Raw genomic sequence first — 26,309 nt, 5'->3', positions numbered from 1 at the left:
ACAGACAGAGCTTCAAATTTTTTGCGAGTATGCTGATGACTGTTGTATTGCGTTTGTGGCTGGTGTCCACCTTATATTTCTTCTGTGTGGTTAGTTGCTCGACTGATAAACAAATCATCGGAAAAACGTCGAATGTACTGGTGCTTGTAGCCGACGATCTTGGGTTTGAGCTTAATAGTTACAATAATCATGTTATTCGAACACCGCATATTTCTAAACTGGCTGACCGTAGTCTGAAATACGCGAATGCTTTCACAACTGTCAGCAGTTGCTCTCCAAGTCGTTCCACAATTTTGACCGGACTTCCTGAACATCAAAATGGTGAGAAATGATTTACAATCCCAATTTGTTCTCTGCTTATAATGTTTATACCTCGTGAGTTCTTTTCCAATCATTGTATATTTCCATATATACTTTTTGTTTTTTAGGAATGTATGGTTTGCATAATGGTTACCACCATTTTCAGTCATTCGATGATGTTAAAAGTTTGCCTTTGCTTTTGCAATCCGGCGGTGTATGCACTGGCATAATTGGAAAAAAACATGTTGCTCCATTGGATGTTTATCCATTTGATTTTGCAGAGACTGAGGAAAACAACTCTATTCTTCAAGTTGGTCGAAACATAACACACATGAAAGAGCTGACTCGAAAATTTTTGCACAGCCAACCAAGTGATAAACCATTTTTTCTTTACATTGGTTTCCATGATCCTCATAGATGTGGCCACACACACCCAGAATATGGGGTGTTTTGTGAAAAATTTGGCAATGGTGAACCCAATATGGGAAAAATAGTTGATTGGACTCCAGAGTATTATACTACCAAAGATGTAATTGTTCCACCTTTTGTGCAAGACACAGAGGCTGCCCGTACAGATTTGACTGCTCAGTACACTACAATCTCAAGGCTAGACCAAGGAGTTGGTTTAATAATTGACGAGTTACTACATGCAGGATATCTGAACAATACTATGGTAATTTTTACATCAGATAATGGCATTCCTTTTCTCAATGGACGGACAAATCTTTATTCATCAGGCACAGCTGAACCTTTTTTGCTATCTTTACCTGATAGAAAGGACACCTGGGGAAAAATTGTTGATAGTTTTGTTTCTTTATTGGATATTACTCCAACTGTGCTTGACTGGTATGGGTTGTCATATCCACAGTATAAACTGTTTGGCAGAGAAGTCAAGTTAACCGGAAATTCACTGTTAAAAGAAGTATATACCAACACAGTTTATGGAAGTCATAGTCTTCATGAAGTGACCATGTACTACCCAATGAGATCAATACGTGTTGATAATTTTACTTTAATTCAAAACCTGAATTTTCTCATGCCTTTTCCTATTGACCAAGATTTTTACATTTCCCCAGCTTTTCAAGATATTTTAAACCGAACATTAGCTGGTAAGAAGACACATTGGTTTAAGAGCCTGAAAGAATATTATTACAGAGCTCCAGTGGAGTTATATAACTTATCCAACGACCAACTGCAGGAATTCAATTTAGCACAAGATCCATTCTATTCAAACATAAAATCTGCTTTGCTTGAAAAGTTAAAGTTATGGCAAGATGCAACCTGGGACCCATGGAGGTGTGCCCCAGGAGGCGTTTTAGAAGATGCCGGTGCTTACAGCAGTAGGCCAGTGTGTATGCCTCTCTATAATGAACTGTAGAATTGCTAGAAATCACAGATTATATGAGTCATTGTGCAATATGTCATATTTTTCAGTATTATACAGGTATCTATTTTGTGTCGCTGATTTCATATGTTCTTTAAAATACTTTGTGTATGGTTTATGATAATGGTGCTTCGAAAATAACTTTTTTTTCCAGATAATAAGAATGTTTTTACAACCATGCCAAAGTTTTACTTAAGATGCTGTGATTCTTTAACACACGTCAAGAATCATGTAAAGCATCTGAGGTTATGTCTCAAGTCTTTGACATACAACAGCTTCGATTCAACAACTGAAACTCTTTTTGAGCCTATATTTTGCTTTGTAGACTTTGCAGTGCGCTGGTTTGGGGTGGTAAGTAACACAAATGAAACAATTTCCAAAGTTAGATTTAAACTAGTTTTGTTTTGCAGGCTTTTGTTACTCTGGTGATTGCTTTGGTTACCTCAGTTGTTGTAATTTTTTACATGAATGTGCTTCCTTTTGTGTTTGAAACACGATCTCAGGTGTATGCATGTCTACATCTTACGTATGGACATTATTTGCTTGTTATGATCGTGTTTAATTATTACAAGGGAGTAACAACAGACCCAGGAACTCCACCAAGTGTAAGTCTTAACTTTATGGAAATAATTTTTCTGTTTTTGTTTGTGATGCTAGTTGGCATATTTAAATCAATGTTATTTGTAGAGTTCTTGCAATATTCCTGTTACATCAATATGTAAAAAGTGTATTGCCCCGAAACCAGCTAGAACACATCACTGCTCTGTATGTAAAAAATGTCGCCTAAAAATGGATCATCATTGTCGTAAGTAAAAGATTTTTCTGTGACTTTGCAACACAAGTAAAAATGTAATAAAAAATGTTAATTATTTTTTAGCTTGGCTGAACAATTGTGTTGGCCATTTCAATCATCGCTACTTTATATGTTTTTGTATATTTATGATACTTGGAACAGTGTATGTCTCTCTATCAAGTTGGGCTTTGTTTAGAGATTGCTTTAGATTTTATGATAAAATGTCCAATATGCAAATTTCTGTTTATTCATTTTTTGGATATACCACAAATAGCAGTGAAGAAGGTATTGATAATTTTACATGTAAAAATTGACCTTTTATTAAATTGAAGTTTTTCTAGGTTTTGAATCAGTTAAAATGCGTCATGCTTTAAATGCAAACATATGTGCAACAAAAGATCGTTTTTTTAACAGTAGCACAGTATTTCTGTGGATTTTGTGCAGGTACATAGTTAATAAATAACTAAGACTTCTTTTGTAAAAAAATGATCTATTTGTCTTTTAGTGCAGTGACTGTTGCCTTGGGTTGCCTCACAGCATGGCACATGTTATTGATCAGTTGGGGTGAAACCAGTGTGGAAAAATTGATAAATGACAGAGAACGGTCAAGATTAAACAAATTACATTTAAGGTTTTCCAACCCCTACAATTTTGGTTATTTACAGAACTGGAAAAAGCTACTGGGTTTTAGCAGTTGGAGGTAAGTCCACAATTTTTTAAATTGTGTCAGGTTTTATGGATGACTTAGGGTTAGGTTTTTTTACTGCATGTGGTGCTCCTAAATTTTGTTTTCTAATTTTTTTTAACAGACTTTAAAATATTTGGTTAATCCCAGGTCATTCGCATTTCGAGTGCTTTTGCCATCTGCGCACAAACCGGAAGAAGATGGCGTGGTATGGAAAATGACAAATCTGCCAAACGGTAACAAGTGTAGCACAAAATTTTGTGTTTAGTGTGGCAATGCTATACTCGCATATGAGGCCAGTACACATGAAAACATCACCATTTGATTTGGAAGTTTGATTTGGTAGTTTGATATGTTTTAGGTTGATTTTATGTCCTAGCAAAACGTTTTCAGTGCATGTGCGTTTGTGAATGTTTTGTACAGCTGCCACAACATGAATCAGTGTTAAAATGACAAAAACGCTTTCTGAAAGATTTGGAAAAGTGTCAAAATTAAACGTCGTATTTCGTTAATTGCCTAATTTTATTCTTGGACAGTTTTATTCATGCGTCACAGATTTCAACGTACTGACAATCTTGACGAATCTTGTCAGTCATTTTTTCATAGCCTCTGCACCTTTATTACGGTACCTATATATAACAGCATGTCAACGTACCTTTTTAAAAATTGCGAAGTGTATTTATGTTAAAACGTTTTCTTCCGCCGACAAAACTATAGACAAGAGTCCAGATTTGTTTCTGCTCTGATGTCATTCCCATCCTTCAATAAAGGTCTGAACACTTTCTACAAAAATACTATTCCCTAAAGTACTCGTATTTTGAGAATTGCAAATAGTATTTGCCTTTCTCAAAATAAAGCTCCGTAATCAGCTTTGAAATTAAACGGTTTTTTGCTTATTGCGCACTGTCTTCAAAAGCGTTGTAAGTCTTCTTTTATTACCAGTATTCAGGTAGCAAGCATACTAAATTTTCACAGATATTCGTTTTCTAACGGTTAGCTTGGAAAACTTGATTATTACCTGAATAAAAACCTCGAAAATATAGTAACGAACTGTATAGTTGATAATTCATTTTAATGTTTCGTTTGTATTCCCTGATCTTTTTTTGAAATTTATAATCTTTCGAATGCCTTATAGCAGTGGTTCTCAACCTGGGTTCGATGCCGACGTTTCAGGCTTCGACGGAGGTCCAGGGATTTTCTTCTAATTCCAGAAACAAAAATATTTTAGTTTCGTAGGTTAAGTAGGCACGAGGAGGTTGGATTGTAACCGTAGTTTCACTTCTGTGATGTAACAATGAACATGACAACTATTTGTACTCGCACGAGTTAAGATAGTAATTGCTGGACACTTGCGTGAATTTTAAAATCGTTCGTAGTCATGTCGGACGTAAACAAACAGCACAAAAGAGCGTTTCAAAACATATTTTTATGTGCTGTGGTGCATTCACTAGACATAGACGTTGTTTGGCTAAATATGGTTTTTACGGGCGACCATATCTGACCAAGTACATTGTTTACCCTCCAGTTCCGAAATATCAAACAAAACTTTTTAAACGGGGTAAATGTTGGCTTCCACCCACAAGACAAAAATTTCGTAAAATGAATTCAGACCGCATCTCACAATTAAATCCTAAAAAGTTTTAGAAGTCATTTGTCATCGTGCGCCTGGTTACAGTTTCTCTTGTTTGCCAAAAACAACTGCCGGGTCTGATGACTCATGAAGGGGGACTACTACTGCTGAACAGAAAAAAATGCATTAAGACAGCACCTTTGGGGGCTTTGCAAAGGCTAACTGCTAAATTGTCATTCCTTGGGGGGGTACAAACAGCACTGGGGGACCCCAAAACAGTTACAAGACATCCAATTCTTAATGAATTGTGTAGAGGAGGGTGGTGGCTTCACTTAATGGCAAATGGAGGGTGCTTTCTGTGATTTATTTTTTCACAAAACAAACCTACACCTTTTTCTGCTTTTTGGGCCAAAATAATGGCCAACAGAGGGTCAAAATGTCCCCAGGGGAGCGGTTAAAGTAGTTATAATTTTGACCAGAATTCCTAGACAAGGGTCGGGACAAACAGAAAATCACAAATTGACCATACTTTCTGTGATTCATTTTTCCACAAAATCTACCTCAATGTTTGGGTAGTTTTTCAGCTACATGTTCAACAGCACCCTGTGTCAAGTTACTGCCTGACTAATAACCCTGAAAACCATAGTAAAACTGCCCCAAACACGCTGAAAATAGCCCTGGCAACTGCCTGTTCATCTGCGCTCATTCAACCAAAACACTGGCGCCCATTTACCCATTGCATTGTTACACATAATTTTACTCTGTTACGCAGGGCAGAGTTCGAGAAGGGCATTTCCCAACCAAGAAAGTCTTTTCCATAGAAATACAGAGATGCGGCCTTCAATCAGCAGTTTGCTTGTGCGATTTTACTGTGTGTTGTGGTGTCATTGAGACTTATTAGGCTGTTCAGATAAATGCAACGTAAACGCAAAGACGCGCGTAGTTTAAAGGTTCAGTTTCCGTTTAAACTGCCGGGTTCGGGTTGAGGCAGGTGTCGGACCCTGTCTGAATATTGACTTCCTACGTTTATTGGTGGAGTCGATGAGAATCGCGCATTGTTGTTAGGATTTATACACAAAAATCAAACAATGGCAAATTTACCACATAACGACATCAGTATAAAATTATGATGTTATTTCGAATATATAAACGACGCGTGTGATTTTTTTACGATTATATCCGAATCTTTTCTGTTTTGGCACATCCCTAGGTTATATCATATTACAAATAACTGGTGCGGATTCTGATCCGTTTCACTAAAAAACGGTCACTCGTTTTCAGCTGCGGTTCAACGACTGTAACTGCGGTATTTAAAGGGCTCGTCCCGGGCGTTCTCACTATGAAATATTATGCGAATTCAAAATTTCGGGACTTCGATCATTTCTAATAGTGATGTACCGAAGCTTCGGCTTGCCGAATTTATTCGGTCGAATCAGCGATAAACCCAAAGAACTACGACAATATTTGAACAACTATCCTGTTTGTCTTGCAGTATAACTCTTCTATCAAAAAGGTTAAGAACACCTGCTTTAAAGTGACACCCGCCACTACACACATACCCAAAAACACACTTCAGTCCTTTTGCATGCTTGTCCAATATGCAAAAATTCCTAGCGGGTCGTAACTTTTCAATTCACGTGTATTTTCAAGCCTAGCCTTAAACATTTAAATACGAAGACGAATCAGGCTGGAATGTGATGTACGTGCAGTAGTACAATTAAAGGTAAATGAAACGAATTAACAACAATTTGTCATGACTTTTCAGTAGCAAAGTTCTGTGCTATTGATGCCAAGTTTATTGCTTTTTGTTTTGCTTTTTCCTTCGCTTGTTTAATGGATTCAATTGTGTTTTCCTTTGTAAAACCTCCATTTAAATCCTCATTCATATGCAACTGCAGTGCATATAGGTATCCTTGGTGGGCTTTTTTGGCATTAGATCTCCAACGGGAAAGACCAAACTGCCTCAAAACCCTCCTGAAACCTTTGTAGGAGGAGTCAACCCAACCTTCACGTTTGATGAGCGTTGATGTGGTTTCTAGCTCATGGATTGTCAAACGTTCTTGCACATCCTAAAGCAATTTACAACAAACGTTACTTCCTAATAGTGTTTCACTTTTGCCAAGACACCAAAGCCAATTTACTACAATTTTTGTAGCAAGAACTTACCATCATTTGTGTGTAAGAAATATTCCAAGTATAAACCCTCATAGTTCTGGAAACAGGATCAACAATGGATTCCTCAACAATGTGAACCAACTGTTTAAGATTGGAAGTAAATACCCATCCACCCCATTTTGGTAGAGGGTTAGTTTTGCTCAAGATTCTTCTTGTGTATAACTTTCCATCAGTGGTTAGTTTTCTTTCCAAGACATCTTCAGTGAGGACATGTTTGCTGTGAAAAAAATGCATTTTTGTTCATAAAATATTGAGGAAATGGGTAAATAAAACATGATTCAATAAAACTATGTTTGTAGTGTAGGACTAAAGTTTTTTTGTTTGATTGTTTAATTAGGATGTATAATTTGTATAAAACATTGATGTTCAACATGCACTTGCCCACAATGATATTTAACAGCATGGTTTATCAAACCAGACTTGTTTTTGTCTGTTGACTTACCTGTACTGATTTGGGTATTTAATCCAAAAACCAGAAACAACAGTTTGCCATGTACTGCTTATGAAGTTGCTAATAGATCCATATTTTGATGAATCCATTGCTGGTGCTGCTTAATTTTACAAAATTTAGTTTAAGTTAACATCTGCAACAGGAAACATGGTTGAAAGATAACAAAGTGTGACAACAGAATGTCAAGATAAAGTAGTTTGTCTCTTGTACCTTAATTGGTCAGCAGTATAAAATCAAATAATTAAACTTGCTTAATCCTTGTTATAGTTTGATGATTTTTGTTAGCAGTGCGGTTGGTAACAGGGCAAGTATTGATAAGGGTTACTATGTCACTATATTATAGCATACTCAGAATCCTATTAGTACAACTTGAGGTACTTCCAATACTAACTTTTCCATGACATAATTTGAACAACATATCTTTAAGGTAAATGAAGTACTTTACTATCAAGCTTTGATTTGGCTCTTTTGCACAATAAGGTTCCTGATGTTTAAAACAGATCATGCTCCCCACCCCCACTGCCAAATATAATGGTTAGTATACCAACATGAAAAAGAAATGTTTAGAATAAGCATGGATCTCCCACTGACAACTTGGGTTGGTTTGGGGATAAAAGCAAATTTTTGAAAACACTGATTCCTAGGACTGGCCTAGATTGTTGCTAAATCATCCAACCAAGATATTGGTTTTTAGAACATGTATATTTCGCCTATACGGCATCATCAGTATATATTCCAAAAGCAACAAACAATACCAGAGTTATCGTAGCGATTAGAATCAAAAGCACACATCTAGACTAACACACTTAACCAGACCACAATCCTGCACGAAACCGAACAAAAATACAAGCAGAGCAGCAGTTAAACGTTAGTTTCACTTTTCACAGGGCATCAACTGCAAATCTGCCAGAAAATACCCGTAACCGAAGGTAGCAGTACAGGATAAGACACAAGAAACTACTACATAAATTTTTAACGAAAAGGCATTTCAACAAAATAAAGAAAAAAATTCAAATGAAAGCCTAATTTCAAATAGGATAAGGTCTACCAAACAAAACCTAGCATCTACCAAACCGGCCGCAACGGCCCACCCCCCACAGTTTTCGCGCACGACCCCACGTACATTTCTGTCCTGTCATGGGATTACTAAATTATGTTTTCTATAAATAACAGGCCGTAAAAGCATTCAGTATATTATGGTAAAAGATTCCAAGTGGCTTGACAAGATTTCATTGCTCACGATCATTAATCGTTTATGCTGTTTGTGATAAACATGTACAAAAAATACACAATCACTACAGTGTGGATTTTTCATGGCTAGCGGAACCACATCATGAACGCAAAAAACAGTAGCGTACATGATATAACTTGTATTTTAGGCCTTTAGAAAAAAGGACATTTTGCTTTTCGAAGAAATGCTATCGCGAAATTTTTCCTCGCCACAATTTAACAAATATCCGCATGATAGAAAGTGTCTTGGTATGTGTGTCTGGGGAACTGCGATTTATTAATTGGGTAACTTTCCGGCTTCCTCCATTATGACAGTCCTTCAGTACACGTTTAGAACGCCCGATTGCAAGGGACAAGCATATAGAACTGTTGCGCTGTGATATCGTTCATTTTGGTTGGTAACGTTTTGACAAATTTTTCTCTTGAGAAGTTATATTTTGGCGTTGTATAAAGCCAACGACGCAAAAATGCCGGGACTGGAAGTAACAAATCGGAATATTTCATTTAATTCACTAGGCAAAGAGGAAACAATGCCACTAAGAACATTTTGGACGCAAACATGTAAGTAAAAAAATATCCTTTTTTAGAGAATCATAATGATTAGCCTTCGTTGTTTTTTTAAACCCAAACCGTTTCTTGTTTTTTAGCTGTGACGAGTCCACCCCCAAATATAAAAACATTTCCATCAACAAGTAGTAACAATTACCACCAGGATGAGGATATGGACGATGTTGGGAATTATGAAGATTTTCATACTATTGACTGGCTGCGGGAAATGTCCCGCAACAGACTGCGACACAGGCAAATTCACCAACATGTTGATGATTCTTGTTTCGACAGGGTTAAAAGTTGGCATGATGCCTGCTCTGGCTGGATTTTGGTTTTGCTTATAGGTCTTGCAGCTGGTATGTTGTTTTCAGATAGGCTTTCTTAATTTTAGGAAATGGTCGCAGCTATGTGGGCGTTGTTATATCTAAAAATGCTTTGCTTGAAGGAACGTGTGCGGGGATTATTGACATTATGACAAAATGGCTTACTGACCTCAAAATAGGAATATGCACAACGCGTTTCTGGTATAACCAACTTTCTTGTTGTTGGAATTCGTTAAGCCCCGATGCTACAGCAAGCAATTGCAGTGAATGGAGAACATGGGCAGAAATATTTGAATTTAGTCCTTCGGTAGGTGTTTTTATTTTTTTTTGAGGATAAATAATTTTTTAATCACCACTTTATCGCTGGTATACACAATTTAATCCGTAACCCTACATTGCGTTTTATTTTTTAGAGTGTTCCAAGTATGTATGCTTTCAACTACCTTGCATACATAGTTATAGCAATTTTCTTCTCATCCTTGGCAGCAGTTCTCGTTAAAATGTTTGCTCCGTATGCTTGTGGATCGGGAATTCCAGAGGTGACAATTTTTGCAAAAAGTTCAACCACAATGACAAATATATTTTACATAGGTAAAAACCATTCTCAGTGGATTTATTATTCGTGGTTATCTTGGGAAGTGGACGTTACTCATAAAAGTTATTACCGCACCATTGTCTGTTGCTTCAAACTTGAGCCTCGGAAAGGAAGGTCCTCTTGTCCACATATCAGCGTGTTGCGGAAATGTTTTTGCAAACCTTTTTCCAAAGTATGCAAAAAATGAAGCAAAGAAACGAGAAGCTTTATCTGCTGCTGCAGCGGCTGGTGTTTCAGTTGCATTCGGGGTTCCTGTTGGAGGAGTTTTGTTTAGCTTAGAAGAGGTGGGTATGAAAATAAATATTTGACTGGCCATGCTTTAACAACACATTGTGTTGCTTTCATAGGTTAGTTACTACTTTCCGATGAAAACGTTGTGGCGTTCATTTTTTGCCGCCCTAATTGCTGCATTTATCCTTCGGTCGTTAAACCCATATGGTAGCACACATTTTGTCATGTTTTATGTGACCTATACACGCCCGTGGCTTCTTTTTGAATTAATACCCTTTGCACTGCTTGGAATTATGGGGGGCTTGTATGGCGCTGCATTCATCCATGCAAACTTGGCGTGGTGCAAGTTCAGAAAGGAATCGAGGGTAATGATGATATTTTCAGTTAATTTTTGTCATTAATACTTGCGTTTTCACTGTATACGGTTTTGTGTACAGCTCGGAAAATACCCTATTATTGAAGTTATGGTTGTTACTCTGATAACCACTGTTGCCTCCTACCCAAATCCATACACGAAGATTAACGCAAGCTCAATGATATATGAGTTGGTCAGCGAATGCAGTCCGTACGTCAAAAACAATTTGTGCGATTACACGTTAGAAGTCAGTATTAACTTAAGTAAGGTGTAATATTGTAAGGTTAGTTGTTGTTAAATGAAACTTTGTTGCAGGGTGTCAACGCAACTTATATACGCTACGCTCCCGTTGGTGATGGATTAAAAACAGCACTTGGACAACTTTTCATTGGCTTTATCTTTAAATGCATTATTACAGTGTTCACATTCGGACTAAAGGTACCTAAAAAGCTACAGGGATACCCGGGAATAACTCGTTTTCCTGAAAATTGCTAATATTTTTTTTAAATTATGAACTACATTCCTAAATCCCGGGGTACCGGGGTAACATCGGACGTGACTGGGGATACCTTGGACAGTAAGTTTTAACAGGCGTTTTTTTGTTTATTTCACAAATAACCGAAATCAAAGTCGGCGCAATATCAGCATTGGGGCATTAGCGCATAAAATATAACTCAAGCTTTATGGAATTGTAGCGTGGCCTCTTGCCGTTTTGATCCTTCCAGTTGCGGGTCAACCAATAAATTTTAAACTTTGGAGATCATTTAGTTGCCAAAATTTGATCATTACATCCAGCCTCTGTTTTTTCTTTTTTGACCTGAAAATGTTGCCTAAAACTGAAAACGTTTTGTCTTCTCGACATTTTTTGCTATGATGTACTTGTGAAATAATGCGATGGGTGAGGTTGGTGGAATGACACCAATTTCGTTTGATTTCTAATATTTCAATACCAAACTCTAGTTAAAAACAAGTAAACCATACCACTGAAAATCCTCATTTTCGAATACCGGTAGCGATTTTTTAGTTTTGATTGATGACACATTGTGACATACATAAAATTCGTTGTGACGTCAGAATCAATAACTTCTAGTTCAGCATACGAGAAAAGCCCTTTTTGAAGTAGCATAAATTATACAAAGATTGGACTGAATCATTTGGGCCAGTGATTCCCAACCTTTTTGTGGTTGCGTACCACTTGGAGGTAAAACAATTTCGTCATGTACCACCTTATTGAGTGTTAGAAAGTAACCTAGGGGATGAACTATCGAAAATTTTGAAATCAGTTACGATTTTTTAAATTCGAACTATACCCGCAAATTACGGAAAGGTGCTCACGTACCACCTGGAATGCGGTCGCGTACTACTAGTGGTACGCGTACCACCGGTTGGGAAACACTGACTTACGCTATAAGAGAAAATTTGCCCTGTCACCAATCGGTCATTTATTTCCTAGCGCCCCCCAATCGCCCATTTGGTCTCCAGCGCCCCACTTTGGGAACCACTGGTCTAATCTATGAATCTGTAGTTGAATAAACAATCAACCAACAACTACTGTATTTTGATTTACTGTTGTTGATATATAAACTTGCACATACAAATTGAGAAAATTTTTCGAATATTATTTTCTAAGCAGACATGGCTTAATTCTAAACTTCCGGTTAACCTGTGATGGAGACAAGTGTTTTAAAAGTACCTAATTGTGACGTAAAACAGCTTTTCCGAGGCAATCCCGGTATTCTGGGTATTCCTGGTTTTCCCCTATTGAATTTCTGTTGTTGCAATCCATATTATAAAAATATAAACAAATAGTCGTGCTCTATTTTGCCGACGTTGTGAGGCTTCATCAGCCATTACACTGCTGCCAGAAGCTTAGTTTCTTTAAAACTAAAAAGTATCTTGCAGATATTACGTATTAAACAACAAACATATATATGAGAGATATGTTTAGATTCCAACGGGACTTTTCATACCAAGTCTGGGGGTCGGCGCTCTCATGGGAAGAATAGTTGGAATTGGAGTTGAACAACTTGTGTACAGGTTTCCACACTGTCCTTTGTGGGAGAGCAGTTGTCATGAAGGCCATACTTGCGTAACTCCCGGTTTATATGCCATGGTTGGAGCTGCGGCAACTTTAGGTAATCCAGTTAAAATATCTATTTGTTACTGTATGTTGAAAGAATTTTGACTTTTTCACAGGTGGAGTTACTCGAATGACGGTATCTCTTGTGGTTGTAATGTTTGAGTTGACGGGTGGCCTGATGTACATCACCCCCCTCATGCTTGCAACAATGTGCAGTAAATGGGCCGGGGATGCATTTGGACACGAGGGAATATACGACGGGCACATCAAACTTAATGGATACCCGTTCTTAGAAAACAAAGAAGAGTTCACATACACAACTTTGGGTAAACCGCGTCAAACAAGTTTTTATCTATTTTGGTAAAATATTTAATTTATTTAATGACATTCTTTACAAGCTGACGATGTAATGCGACCAAGACGTGGAGAAGGGCCCCTGACTGTAGTTACGCAGGAAATGAGCATGGGAGAGTTGGATCATCTTGTGAAAACAACAAAGTTCAATGGGTTTCCGGTTGTATCGTCGAACGACAACAAACGTTTGATCGGATATTTGTACAGAAAAGATCTTGTTCTGGCACTTGGTACAAAAACCATGACCCACTTGTTTTTGAATAAACTTTAAAATATAAAATGTTCTTTAGACAATGCGTCGTCTCATAATCGAAGCATGGATCGCAATTGCAAAGTTTTCTTCACGCTGAATGCACCAACGTTATCGGGAATGTCCAAGCACGATCCCACTCCCATAAGATTGTTTAACATTGTCGATTTAAGTCCAATTACCGTTACGGATCATACTCCAATGGAAATTGTCGTGGAAATATTCTCGAAACTCGGAATTAGACAGGCCCTGGTTACACACAACGGGTATGTAAATCGTACAGTTAATAATGTGACGTTGATTACCAACAAATTTGTTTGCCAAAACTGTGAAATGTAAATGCCCCATGTCTTTTTCGAGAACAATTTTGACAAACGTGCTTACAAAAATTGCTATTGCTATACTGATATTGATGTTTTGTACAGGACACTTCTTGGAATTATCACGAAGAAAGACATCCTTCGTCATATTGCGGAGATGAGTGGGGAAGACCCTGATCATATTTTGTTTAAGTAATGGCCTACGAATACTAGCAACTTCAGTTTCTGTATATTTTGTGTTATATGTGTAAAAGGATTATTCAGTGGCGAGTAATATGTTTTAGACGTTTTTCATTAACATTCTAAACAATTGAAAAGAATTACAGAATTGTTGCTTCTCTTGTGTGGAAATACGCAAGGGAAACAAGTGTATACATTTCCATTTGCTCGTATTAGTTTCGATGAGTATAGCAATCGGACTCGGAAGACATTGCCTGAAAATGTGTTTAGTTGCAAGTCTGCGAAGCTTAGAGGGCCGGAAATATATAACTTTGTCATTAGTTTCTAAGAATGCGTATAACTTGGATTTTTGTACAAAATTTGTAACAAAAATAATAACGGATTATGGGATTTCACGCTGGACAAAAACACTGCGAGCATAGAAATAATTGCAGCTGGATAAAAGTATAGGCTACTATTGTACCGTTTTCTGGTAATATTATTTGTCATTTTGATTCAAGAGCCAGGGAAAATGTATTCATTACCTAGAATTACACTCATGCATAGTGTGGCAAAATCGGCGACCAGTTTTTTTCAAGCACACGTGGCAGCTGTGTTCCAATACACAATCAGAACCAAGTTGACACCTCCCAGTCAAGTAGTACTGACGGCAAAAATAAATAGTCGCTGATACTGCCTTTGCATGCTGCCTTTCTGCAGATCCAAGTCGACATGAAAGCGGTTTGTCCATCGTGCTACTTTGCAAGTCTCTCTCAAAGTATCTTCTGCAAGGTAAATTTCACTTAATGATAGGAAAATGACTTAAAGGAAAATGGTAAATGCGCTCTGCAGAAATTCGACAAAAGGGTGTGTGGTAAATCAGGTTCATTTTTATTATGATGATTTAAGAAATTGTATCACTGTCTGTCAGTATTAACGGGCACGGAGGCACCATTTTTACAATAAAACAAACGGATTCCGCGCGCAATAATGTATATTATATTAAGGCATCTGGTTATTGTTCTTAGAATATTTGTAAGGCATGAATTAAAGCGTCACCTTGCTATTCGAGAAAAGTCGTCGCCAACAAACATCTCCTTGCGATTGAGGCTTCTCAGAAGTGCAAATAAAAAATCTTGCACTGTGGGCCATTCATGACTGTCCAAGCTGAATCCCATGCATTCCAAAACAGAGCACCTTCAAACAAAAAAACTAGGCCTAATGTGAAATACCTTTTTATGTCTGATATCAACAAATGGTTACTGGCCTGACTATAAATCCCCATTAACAGAATATTAAGTAAAGGCGTTTTCAAATATCACTTGTATTCTGTTTGCGCCAATCCTAATACCTTCGCCAACTTTTGGAGGGTAGACCTGAACCCTATTTGTTTTAAATAAATTTTATTTTCTGCTACATTAAGGCAAATGCCTTTGATCAATATACAAACAAGAAATGTTAAAACGAAAACATTTACCACCAGTTGTGTTCTTGTTTGGTTAATGATGTGTTTTGTAATGCTTCCACAAATCGGCAAATAACTATTTCCTTTCTGGTATCCACTCCAGAGGAGGATACTGCTCTCATTAAATCACTGAAATGTTCCGAAAAGGAAATTGTACTATGTGTCCTTTCCATCTTTGCAACAAATTAAAAAACATTATACAGTTTCAAACAATTTGACTTTAACTGGCTGATGGAACTATTTTACTTTTTGGCGCCAAACACACATTCACTTTTGCCCAAGCACAAACAATACAACAGTCGAAACCATACGTGTCTAGTTTATAATTATTTAGCCGCGGGGCACGTTATTCCACAGTCTTTATGTATCACATAAAGCAGAAAAACAACCACTAATTTGCTTCCAATTTACTGAAGTTAACACACTTCACCTGCAACTAAGTTAAGTTGTGCAATATAGGCTTCTATGTGCAAATGCGGCCACAAAGTAAATGCAGAAAAATTACCACCAATTTCTAAATCGCCAACGCCCACACTTACCATTATTGCTTTCGGGAATATTTTTCTAGCGAGATAAAGTTTAACTTAATTCTTGGGTTACAGTTCAAAAATGATTCGATTTGTTAACATCAGAATTTCGATGTTTGTGACAAATAACTTATCTAGCGTCTGCTCTTAGCGTTACCGAGATTAATCCGATTGAGGAATTCATAGAATAAACATTCGATCCGCAAAAATGCCTTGCCAAGAAGATTTTTGTCCGATGCAGAGTTGTTTGGTTTAACTACGACATTATACAGTACAACGTTAATACACGTTTACCCTGCGGGGGTTACTAGCAAACCTTGCGAACTGTTTCTCTTACAACGTGATTAAATCTTTTGGTATTTTATCTCCTTGATCTCAATTTACGGGCAAAAGCCTTCGTTCAGCCCGGCCATTTTACATTTTACGGTCTGCAAATCGGGACGAACGACGGTAGTTCTGCCTGCAATATCCGGTTGTCAACATTCTTGCAGGCGTTTTTACGAACGTTGTAAACAATTTTATTGGCAAATAACAAGCTTGTTGCCCAAATGGATGCTCTGGCTGTTATTGATGGGTCTGTTTGGACACTTGGATCTTGTCGTTCGCAGTATGATGTGATGAACCGCAGCAAGATTATAGTAAAATATAAATACTATTTGAGTAAGATTGAAGACAACCTTGGCAATCGCATTGTGTGGGAAAAGAATATGCATAGACATCACTTGTTGGAGGGCAAACCGAACAAAAGAGAATCGCTAAAGTTTCTGTCTCCTGAAGAGAGTGTTAGTTCGTTTAAAGACGTGTCGATACCGTTTAAAATGGATCAAAAAGAAACAATTTTTCCTCGAGTTCTCGGTGTGGCATTCCGCAATGCACCAGAGAAGGAGAAGCCAGTTTTAAGACGAACGTGGAATGTTTCTATGAAGGAACAGACAGACATATCTAATATGAAACTAGCTTACGATGACATCGGTGAGCTTGAGCAGAAAATCTTCGCAACATCCAAAAACACCTATGACAGTGTAGGATTTAAAAAACATCTAGGATCGGTTCCCATCACAGATAAGTTTGGATCAGAAAGCGTAAGGCAACTTAGTGGCGATGAGCAAATGGTGGTCAAATACAAATACTTACTCTCTCATAAAAAAGATGTTATGGGCAATCCTATACAATGGTTTGAAAATAAGGAAAAACAAAACACAACAATTACGGATGATTTTCTATTTATGGAATATAAACAAATGTCACCTTTCACAGTATGTCATGAAGCTAGCGATGTAAGTTTACCTGACTCTACTTTGTAATCCAGAATGAATTTGGAATTAACATATTTTTTGCTTTGCCCGTAGATGGGGAAATTACTCGGACAGTACGATGTCAAGTCGCGAGAGACAACTTTGTTTTCGCATCAAAGTATTCAAACTGATGATGACTTCCGTCAGCTGACCGGAGCAGATCAAACAGAAGTTAACAAAAACAATACAATGCACAAGTAAAACTTTTGAGACACATTCTTTATTTAATGATTGCATGGTACTATTTGATGAGTGCATATGCTCAAGTTTTTACATTTGTTTATATTGCCTTAGGCCTGGCAGCAACTGGAGCATGAGCAGTGGTTATCAATCCGGCCGCAATCTTTCATCTGTGGTTGATCAAAGCTTTGCAAGTGACACAATAGAAACTCAAGTGAACGAAGAAGTATTTGAAGACACCATAATAACATCTACTCCTATGAAATACGGTAGGCAAAGTAAAAAAAGACTGCGATCATTTAACATTAGTTAACGTTGATGTGTTAAAACAGGTACTAAGAGATCTTCACCTACTTACACAGAAAATGACATTACATATGCCGAAACGCCTAAATATTATTCAGTGAGGAAACGCGAAAAAGTTACTTTTACGGTATGGTACACAGTATAAAAGTATATCAACACGTTTTATTCTGTATCAGGATATGTAGTAAAACGTATATCTGTTTTGTAAGGGTTGTTTTTTTTGCAAGAAACTTACTTTTTGTCTTACTATTTCCCAGGCAATGTTGGGAAGCATGCCGTATCGAGCAGTATTTCGTCTTGACGATGACATTCGTCATTTGAAAACTTTCATCCATTTGATTTCTGGGCTTCCTGCATACCGTCAAAAATATTCGTTTGGTGCTTTGGCTGAAACAACGGACGAATATCAAAGGAAAGCATCCAAAAAGAAAGTTAAAATCGTCCGAGATCTTGGTTTAAGCGACGGTCAGAAGATTAATTTGGGAATAGTTGATGTTTGAATCTGAAGCACACCAATACTGAACAACAATACTTTTTACCAAAAGCTCGTACTTCGTTCCTTTGTTCAAATTATATAATTTCTGTCGATCTTTTTCTCTGTTTTTTTTGTCATTCTTGTGTGATTTACCTTACTGCTTAAAAACGTTTGCATAGTTGTGCGTTCAACCGTAACCTTCAAATAGGGGTGACGATGTTGTGAATAGTCAATAACAAATGTGTGTGACGTAGTTTATAAGCACGTGCGTCGAGGTGAGGAAAGAGGCGGCAGTACTCGAGCCACGGCTTCGGTTGTTCTAAGAAAAGTGTGACCCATGTAGCCTACATCTCTTAAAATGTAAAATAAACAAATGGCGCATTGGTGTAGTTTTTCCTAATGAGTGCTAAAAAATTATTGTACCAGACGAATGAACAAATGAGTTTACAGACATACTGCTATTTTTGCTGCCAGGCATAGATTAATGGGAATTGCTCTTCTGGCACTTAAGTTTCGAAAATGTTGATTAAAACCAAGTTTCGTCTACCATCTGGCGAGACTTCCTCAGGGTAACATATACTTCCTCAGGAGTTTATAGACAGTTTATATGTTTGTGGTTATGGTAGTAGCCTATTTCAACAACAACACCTCTTAAATATTACTTACGATTACAAATTATTGTCTCAGTCTTTTCTTTTCAGAAACATGAAAAGCATTGCTGAGGTTCAAAATGCTGCACTTAAAGTAATAGACTTCATTGAGAAATATTCACATATTGGTGATGTGCACATGGTTGATTTCTTTACCCAAAATCACTGGAATACTTTGCTTAGTGATCATTGCAGAAGTGAATTGTTAGCAAAGGATGAAAATGATTTGTACAAATTACCAATTGTTGAAAGTGGTTCGCTTTGTGAACAAGTAGAACCCCAGAAAAAAGAACCAACCAAAATATGGGCTGTTAACTGTTTAAAGTCATACACTGACGAAGCATGTTCTTGTCAACTTTCAGCCCTAAATATCCTCACATCCAGTCAGGAACTGACAAATGAACTTAATGTACCTGGCCATTCTGGACACAACACATTTAATCAGGTTAATTCAAAAGAATATATGTCTGAAAAAAAATCTCATGAAGTTGAAAATATGTCTGCTGTTGTCTTTATGATGTCGGAACATTGCAAATGCAAGCATATTCTTGATATTGGTTCTGGCAAGGGTTATTTAAGTTCACACTTATCCCTTAAATACAATTTGCAGGTTACAGCCATTGACTGTAATGCAGAGAACACAAGCAGTGCTTCAAAAAGGGCAGTTAAATATTTGTCATATTGGAAAAAATATCTGAATGGAAAACAAAGAATCAGAACTTCACACAGAATTAATGATGAAAGTCTGAAACTTAAAACAGTTACATCGTATGTGGCACCAGCAACAGAACCCAATGAATTGCTATGTGAAAACTCTGACATTGATGATGATGAAAGTCAATGTGTCATAACAGGACTGCACACATGTGGGGATCTTTGTTCAACAGTAATTTCCATGTTTGTGAAAAACAAAACTATCACAGGAATGTGTGTAGTTGGATGTTGTTATCATCACATGACTGAGTCCAGCACTGAAAATGGTACAGACAAACTGCCACAATTGGCACATAGTAAATTATGATTCATATTTTATTTTTGTTATTAGTTTCATTTCCGTTGTCTGGGTTTCTGAGGAAAAGGTCCTTTCATCTGGGCAGAAACAAAAGAATGCTTGGATTAAAGTCTCTTGAAAGAAATGCCACTATTGCCATAAAAGTACAAAAAGAAAAATCTGAACGGTGAGTATATTTACTGTTAGCCATAAAAGAAACCAATTAAATAGTAGGCCTATAAAATTCAAAAATTATCGAACAGAATTTTACTTGGTGAACAAACATGATGTAAACTAACAATTTAAATTTTGTTTCAGATCATTGTTATATAGAGCAATTCTATCTGTAATTCTTGAAGAAAAATTTCAACTAAAAAGTGAAAGCAAAGATGTGTGCATTGGAAAAGTTTTTTCCAAATCTTTTAGTTTTTTGGATTATGTACGCCGTTGTTTGCATAAATTGAAATTAGAAAATGATATTTTATCTGATAGTGATATTGAAATGTACTTGCAGTTATACCAATGTAGATTTAAGGAAATTATAGCATTTAGCATGATACGTCACCTATTTGGACCTGCTGTAGAGTCTATCATTGTATTAGACAGATACCTTTACTTACTTGAGGAAATGAGAAGCTGTGAAATTACTTATTGTGTTTTAAATGAAATATTTGATCCTGTGTTATCACCCCGTTGTTATGCGTTGATAGCTTGGAGATGAAATTCATGACTTTTTCTTAGCAATTTTTTTAAAATTTTACCATGCCACTTTTGCCCTAGTTTTTTTTTTTATTTTGGTTAAGCTTACATACCTTGTATTAATAACAATGTAAATATCTAATATGAAAATTGTAACTTGGAATATAAATGGAATTCGATCCACTGGCAAACCATTAAAAGATGTTCTGGACTCTTTAGCTGCTGATATAATTTGTTTGCAAGAGACTAAAGTTACAAGTATGTTGTATATGTAAACATAATGTGCTTGACAAAATATAGTACTCAAATTTGTTTTATTTGTTCAGGAGATCAACTTGAAAGTGAAATAGCAATAATTGAAGGTTACAACTCGTATTTCAGTTTTTCACTCACCAAAACAGGATACTCTGGTAAAATAAACATAATTTTTGAACTGACAATCATTTCATTTTTTAAATTAAATCTTTGTAGGTGTTGCAACATATTGCAAAAACAGTTACACACCGACACATGCACAAACTGGACTTACAAATTTATTTGAAACTACTGCTGGAAAAGGAAGTATTGGTAGTTATGGAAGACAGACTGAATTATTTTCCAACTCTCGTTTAGAGGAGCTGGACAAGGAAGGTCGGGCAGTAATTACACAACATAGTTTCAGGTGTTTAACTTTAGATTTCTTCACAAATTTAAGGTTCCTGAAAGAATAATTTGTGTTAAATTTTGTTACAGAGAAAATGAGGTTTATAACACATTAACAATCATCAATGTTTATTGTCCAAGAGCTGATCCAGAGAAGGAGGATCGACGAAAGTTCAAACTAGACTTTTATAAACTTTTGGAAGAGCGTAGCAAAGCTCTTCTGTGTAAAACCAGGTATTCATTTTAAAGATATGTAGGGCTCAACTTGTCCTTTTGAGCTTTATAAAAATTTGAGAACAGATACATTATTTTTTATCTGCCTAAAATGCTGCTCCGCACATTAACAATAAAATTGACAGTAAAATTACTTGTCCACCAATAAAACCATAACATTCATCAAGTCTGGCATCCATGTGAATGCAACTAGAAATACAACACTAGTTTTACAATGCTTTATTGCTTTTAATTAAATTTTGTGTACAGTGCAGTTGTTATTGTTGGTGACATTAACACTTCACACAGACAAATTGACCACTGTGATCCACATGATCCAGTAAGTACAATAAACACTATTGCATGTTTTAAAGTGTTGTTTACTTTTATTGATAACTCTAAAAACAATGTATATTCTTATAATATCAACAACTGTATGTTAATGGTGTGTTAGTGATTCCACTGTAGGCATGTTTTTTTTAAAAAATATATGTGCTTTTATAATGCACATCATATGTTCAAATTGTAGTGATTCTCTTGTTTGGTACAGATCATATTTTATGACAATCCAGCCAGGGCTTGGATGGATTCCTTTCTTTTTGGTGGAGGTGATTACTCAATGCTACAAAAAGAAGAATTACAATCCCCCATTGATAGTGGAATGTTTGTTGACACCTTTCGGTATTTCTATCCCAATAAACAGGACATGTTCACATGTTGGTGCACATCAAACAGAGCCCGGCAGACTAACTACGGAACAAGAATTGACTATGTTTTGGTTGACAAACACTTCATTCACAAAGCTGTTGCTTGTGAAATAATGAGTGACTTCCATGGTTCAGATCATTGTCCTGTTATTGCTGAGTTCGAGGCAAAAATTCTACCCGCAAATGAATGTCCTCCACTTTGCTCAAAGTTTTCAGAAGAATTTGTGGGAAAGCAGCAAAAACTATCATCTTATTTTAGCAAGACACAACCAAGCTCAAAAATTTTGCCAGGGAACAAAGAAATACAAGATTCTTTGGGCAAAATTCCCAAATTGAACAAGAAAGGGCCTTCACAAACCACTATGAAAAATTTTTTTAAATCAAACAATAATGACTTGAAAGCTGTTGCTGCAAAGATGGAGCCAATTGCCATCGTTAAAAGTGGTGTACCAAATACATCAGCAAACATGTCTGCATTCTGGAAAAGTGTGCTAAAGGGGCCTGGACCTGCACCGTTGTGTCGTAGACACCAGGAACCCTGTGTTTTGCGAACAGTAAAAAAGAAAGGCCCAAACTTAGGAAAGCAGTTTTATTGCTGTGGTAGACCAGAGGGTTTACGGTCAAACCCTGATGCAAACTGCCAACATTTTGAATGGAAGAAGTAGCAACAAGAGTGTTGTAAAATTAATTTGTTTATTGTTCGTTGATATTACATTTGTTCTTTCATTTGCTATCATACTAATATATTATTTTGCTGGTAATATTAGGTTTACCAAATGGATAGGCATAGTTTTCAACCATGGGATTATGTAGTGTTTATGAGCTGTTTGATACTGTCTCTTTTAATTGGAATATATTCAGCATGTTCAGGTGGACGGCAAAGAACTACGGATGAGTACCTGTTAGCAGACAAGTAATACATAAAATAACTGCGCAGTATTGCATTAAGTCTCACACCATTGGTTGTTGTTTCAGAAATGTGGGTTATATACCAGCATCCTTGTCGTTATTAGTTACCATAATGTCTGCAGTTACTGTGCTTGGTGTTCCAGCACAAATATATGTTAGTGGAAGTGGATATGGGATGTTTGCCTTTTCATACTTCCTATTTATACCATTTGCTGCACATGGAATAATACCAGTCCTCTATGATCTTCAAGTTACTTCAGTGTATGAGGTATGCCTTTAAAAATAATAGTTGATTGTGGGTGCACCACAAAAATATTGTTTTCATTTGCAGTATCTTGAGAGGAGGTTTTCTAGAGCAGTTAGGCTATGTGGAACTGTGTCGTACATATTTATGATGATTGTTTACATGGGGGTTGTGATTTATGCCCCAGCTCTAGCTGTTAATGCTGGTAAGTTGGGATGATGCAAGTTGTATGAACCAAATCTTTTTGGTGTTCATGCAACCAAATTAAATTCAATATTTATATCTGCTGTTTGAGAAATTTAAAGGAACAGTACCAATGTATTTTTTATGTACAAAATATAAAAAAATAGACCAGCAAACCTCAAGTAGAGAAGATTATAAAACAAAACAATCAAATTTATTGAGTATGTAAAATACACACAAAATGTTAATATCCATTGTGTTGGGAAAACTAGCTAAACATTGTTATTTAGCACTTGTTGTGGTTATTAACTAAACAATCAAAGATAGTAAAAAAACATAATTCTGGCACAGCCAAATCTCCCTAAATGATGAAAAATAACCAGAAATAAAAATTAACTTTTTACTTTAAATTTCTGTGGAAATTTACAACAACATTACCTTCTAACTGAAAACATATTTTTGCAATACTCTGATTTGGAAAGTTTTTATTCCTGATTCCAGTTACAGATCTGGATGTATGGGTAACCGTAATTCTTCTATGTGTTATTTGCACAATATATACAACTATTGGTGGATTAAAGGCAGTTATTTGGACTGATGTTTTTCAGGTGATGTACTGTATTTCAAACATTATTCAACAAAACAATAATTTAGCTGTTTTAATTCAGGCAAGTGTTATGCTTATCTCACAAATTGTCATCATTGGAATAGGCTGTCAAAATTTAGGTGGACTTGGAAATATATGGAATGTTGGGGTAAAGGCAGAAAAAATTCAATCCATCAAGTATAGTTGCTGTTAATGTTTTTATTTACAAATTGGTAAAACTATTTGTTTTGTCAGTTTTAATCCTTCTCCACTTATCCCACATACCTTTTGGTCAACATGTATTGGAGGCTCCTTTCTGTGTTTAAGTATTTATTGCACTAATCAGGCAGCTGCACAAAGATTTTTGTGTTGTAAATCAAAAACTCAAGCCCAAATGTAAGTGTTTTAGGCAATAATATATAAAGTAGTTTCTCACTTTTCTTTACATTTTAATGTTGTATTTTCCAGAACAATTTATTTAAACTTTCCATTGCTTCAACTTGTCATGTTAATTGGTTGCACTATGGGATTGCTGGTGTATGCAAATTATCGTTGTGACAACCCTCTGGCACATGGTGCTAAACCTGATCAGCTTCTTTTATACTATGTGATGTCAGTTCTAAAAGACTATCATGGATTACCAGGATTAATAATTGCCTGTCTGTTTTGTGCATCCTTGAGGTAAGCTATTACTAGGTTCAATCAGTAACCTAACTATGGAAATTCTATTCTATAGTGTGCCCAAAACTTTTAGCTTTTACCTAGGTTGTGCACACTCTTCTCTTAAAGCTAAATAACAAAAAGCAGTATTTCCTAAAAAATACTTACGGGTATAAGTATACAATTGTGTAAGTTTTTGAAAGTTTTTTTTTTCGTTTTTAAATTAGTGTTTTGTTTTTAAGCACTGTTTCATCTTGTTTTAATTCTTTGGCAACTGTGACAATACAGGACATAATTAGACCAAATGTTTCCATGTCAGATGGGTATGTAATGTTTGTGCAAATGTCTATTAATAATAATAAATATCATCTTTTGTTAGATTTGCAACAAAAGTATCTAAGCTTATAATTATAGTTTATGCAGTGTTAAGTTTGGGCATGAGTGTAATTGCTTCCCAAACAAGCAGTATTTTGAAAGTTGCTTTGAGTATTCTTGGTATTGTTGGAGGTGGGCACATTAGACTTATTTTACCTAAAACATGCATTTAAAAAGTCTTCCTTAGGTCCAGTGCTAAGCTTGTTTCTTCTGGGGTTGTTTGTACGGAGAGTTAATGCTACTGGAGCCCTGGTAGGATATTTTGTTTCACTTATCACCATTATGTGGATTGGTTTTGGAAGTATTGCCTTTCGCATCAACAACTTTACAAACTCAATCCCTGCACAATATCTTGAAGCGGTTGGTGTTCTAATGCACTTGTGATAAAATACAATATTACAAAATTTGTTTGGTTTCCATTGCAGGAGTGTAACATTGCAAATTTGACACAAGAATTGAATTATACCACAGCTGCAACATACAACAACACTTCAAAAAACATTGTAAGTCCAGAAGCATATAGTTGTTTTTTAAGGCTTTGTAAATTTCAAATAATATGTTATGAACTTTTATGAAGGTTTATCCCACATTTGAATACTCTGGAATTAACTCAGTTTACAGAATTTCATATATGTGGTATAGTGGGTTGAGTGTTTTTATTTCCTCCATATTTGCACTGTCTGCATCTTTTCTTACCGGTAAGTTGGTAAAAAACTTTTTAAGAGCACCAATAGAAAAATAATATGTTTTGTTAAGACTAATACGCGAGTAAGAAACTAATGGTCCCTGTGTGGGTAAAATTGATTTGTCGTGTAATTTATTAAACTAGCTGACATGAATCCGAAGCACTTTGTTTAATCAAATAAATGTTGCAAAATGTCGCACTAACAGTTCATGCAATATAGAGAAAAAAAATATCTTGGGTTTGTTTGTAGAAAAACCAAGTGTGGATGAAGCAACTCTCCATTACATAGTTCGCCGAGGTGCTTTACTTGGACCAGAAGAAATGAAAATTCAGAAAAACAGTGAAAATGAAACCATGATCTAAAAGTTTACAACAGTTTATTTTGTCTTACTACCTGTTTTGTGGAGCTTATGTACACAACCAAATTACCTAAATATTTGCCACATAATATACCATACAATATTGACGCTATAAGTATGTTTACTATGCATTGCAACCACTGCTTTTGCAGAATTGTGTTGAATACCTAAAATTACTTTTCTTGCATTTATAAATTAGCCCCAAATTTCAATTATTATTTATTGTGTGTTACTTTGCACTAGTGAACCATTGAATGGCTGTGTTTGGTGATGAATTCACATCCCAATAAAACCTGCAAACTTTGGAAATAAATTTTGTAGAATATTTCAAGGAAATTACAAGAGCTATACCAC

General features: G+C 36.1%; 9 protein-coding genes across 9 annotated transcripts; 7 read left to right on the top strand and 2 right to left on the bottom strand.

The window, feature by feature from the left end:
* Positions 1–1,824, top strand: LOC145910173 (N-sulfoglucosamine sulfohydrolase-like). Its single transcript, XM_082997200.1, has 2 exons — positions 1–321; positions 429–1,824. Exons 1-2 carry the CDS (start codon positions 30–32, stop codon positions 1,676–1,678), a joined length of 1,542 nt encoding a protein of 513 aa, XP_082853326.1. The 5' UTR covers positions 1–29; the 3' UTR covers positions 1,679–1,824.
* Positions 1,710–4,058, top strand: LOC145910174 (palmitoyltransferase ZDHHC16-like). Its single transcript, XM_082997201.1, has 7 exons — positions 1,710–2,035; positions 2,095–2,289; positions 2,372–2,489; positions 2,562–2,762; positions 2,819–2,921; positions 2,983–3,177; positions 3,313–4,058. Exons 1-7 carry the CDS (start codon positions 1,862–1,864, stop codon positions 3,428–3,430), a joined length of 1,104 nt encoding a protein of 367 aa, XP_082853327.1. The 5' UTR covers positions 1,710–1,861; the 3' UTR covers positions 3,431–4,058.
* A 2,301-nt stretch (positions 4,059–6,359) lies between these two features.
* LOC145911639 (PRELI domain-containing protein 1, mitochondrial-like) lies at positions 6,360–7,487 on the bottom strand. The gene is made up of 3 exons (XM_082999044.1): positions 7,350–7,487; positions 6,899–7,124; positions 6,360–6,801 (listed from the first exon to the last, which is right to left on the bottom strand). Exons 1-3 carry the CDS (start codon positions 7,445–7,447, stop codon positions 6,484–6,486), a joined length of 642 nt encoding a protein of 213 aa, XP_082855170.1. The 5' UTR covers positions 7,448–7,487; the 3' UTR covers positions 6,360–6,483.
* Positions 7,488–8,950: 1,463 nt separating this feature from the next.
* Positions 8,951–13,888, top strand: LOC145910247 (H(+)/Cl(-) exchange transporter 4-like). Its single transcript, XM_082997304.1, has 13 exons — positions 8,951–9,149; positions 9,236–9,493; positions 9,583–9,767; positions 9,874–9,999; positions 10,052–10,339; positions 10,403–10,651; positions 10,724–10,888; positions 10,957–11,079; positions 12,590–12,776; positions 12,838–13,047; positions 13,120–13,305; positions 13,366–13,591; positions 13,751–13,888. The coding sequence occupies exons 1-13, from the start codon at positions 9,056–9,058 to the stop codon at positions 13,839–13,841; spliced, it is 2,388 nt and encodes a 795-aa protein (XP_082853430.1). The 5' UTR covers positions 8,951–9,055; the 3' UTR covers positions 13,842–13,888.
* A 443-nt stretch (positions 13,889–14,331) lies between these two features.
* On the bottom strand, positions 14,332–15,437 carry LOC145910248 (uncharacterized). The gene is made up of 3 exons (XM_082997305.1): positions 15,282–15,437; positions 14,864–15,001; positions 14,332–14,589 (listed from the first exon to the last, which is right to left on the bottom strand). The coding sequence occupies exons 1-3, from the start codon at positions 15,389–15,391 to the stop codon at positions 14,346–14,348; spliced, it is 492 nt and encodes a 163-aa protein (XP_082853431.1). The 5' UTR covers positions 15,392–15,437; the 3' UTR covers positions 14,332–14,345.
* Positions 15,438–16,344: 907 nt separating this feature from the next.
* LOC145911951 (uncharacterized) lies at positions 16,345–18,077 on the top strand. Its single transcript, XM_082999380.1, has 5 exons — positions 16,345–17,073; positions 17,146–17,288; positions 17,386–17,540; positions 17,604–17,704; positions 17,835–18,077. The coding sequence occupies exons 1-5, from the start codon at positions 16,345–16,347 to the stop codon at positions 18,075–18,077; spliced, it is 1,371 nt and encodes a 456-aa protein (XP_082855506.1).
* A 671-nt stretch (positions 18,078–18,748) lies between these two features.
* On the top strand, positions 18,749–20,496 carry LOC145910187 (putative methyltransferase-like protein 25). The gene is made up of 3 exons (XM_082997220.1): positions 18,749–19,682; positions 19,748–19,880; positions 20,012–20,496. Exons 1-3 carry the CDS (start codon positions 18,758–18,760, stop codon positions 20,412–20,414), a joined length of 1,461 nt encoding a protein of 486 aa, XP_082853346.1. The 5' UTR covers positions 18,749–18,757; the 3' UTR covers positions 20,415–20,496.
* Positions 20,412–22,619, top strand: LOC145910188 (DNA-(apurinic or apyrimidinic site) endonuclease 2-like). The gene is made up of 6 exons (XM_082997221.1): positions 20,412–20,650; positions 20,719–20,802; positions 20,864–21,053; positions 21,125–21,268; positions 21,518–21,587; positions 21,798–22,619. The coding sequence occupies exons 1-6, from the start codon at positions 20,536–20,538 to the stop codon at positions 22,617–22,619; spliced, it is 1,425 nt and encodes a 474-aa protein (XP_082853347.1). The 5' UTR covers positions 20,412–20,535.
* Positions 22,620–22,730: 111 nt separating this feature from the next.
* LOC145910186 (sodium-dependent multivitamin transporter-like) lies at positions 22,731–26,276 on the top strand. Its single transcript, XM_082997219.1, has 13 exons — positions 22,731–22,867; positions 22,930–23,131; positions 23,195–23,312; positions 23,792–23,898; positions 23,959–24,074; positions 24,132–24,272; positions 24,345–24,557; positions 24,779–24,859; positions 24,916–25,043; positions 25,099–25,271; positions 25,337–25,414; positions 25,489–25,609; positions 25,847–26,276. The coding sequence occupies exons 1-13, from the start codon at positions 22,731–22,733 to the stop codon at positions 25,957–25,959; spliced, it is 1,728 nt and encodes a 575-aa protein (XP_082853345.1). The 3' UTR covers positions 25,960–26,276.
* Positions 26,277–26,309: the final 33 nt, after the last annotated feature.

This window comes from Ascidia mentula, chromosome 8 (assembly GCF_947561715.1).
Source record: "Ascidia mentula chromosome 8, kaAscMent1.1, whole genome shotgun sequence".
NCBI lineage: Eukaryota > Metazoa > Chordata > Ascidiacea > Phlebobranchia > Ascidiidae > Ascidia > Ascidia mentula.
Note: the sequence above shows the minus strand (reverse complement) of the source record. Positions and strands in the feature narration are given on the sequence as shown.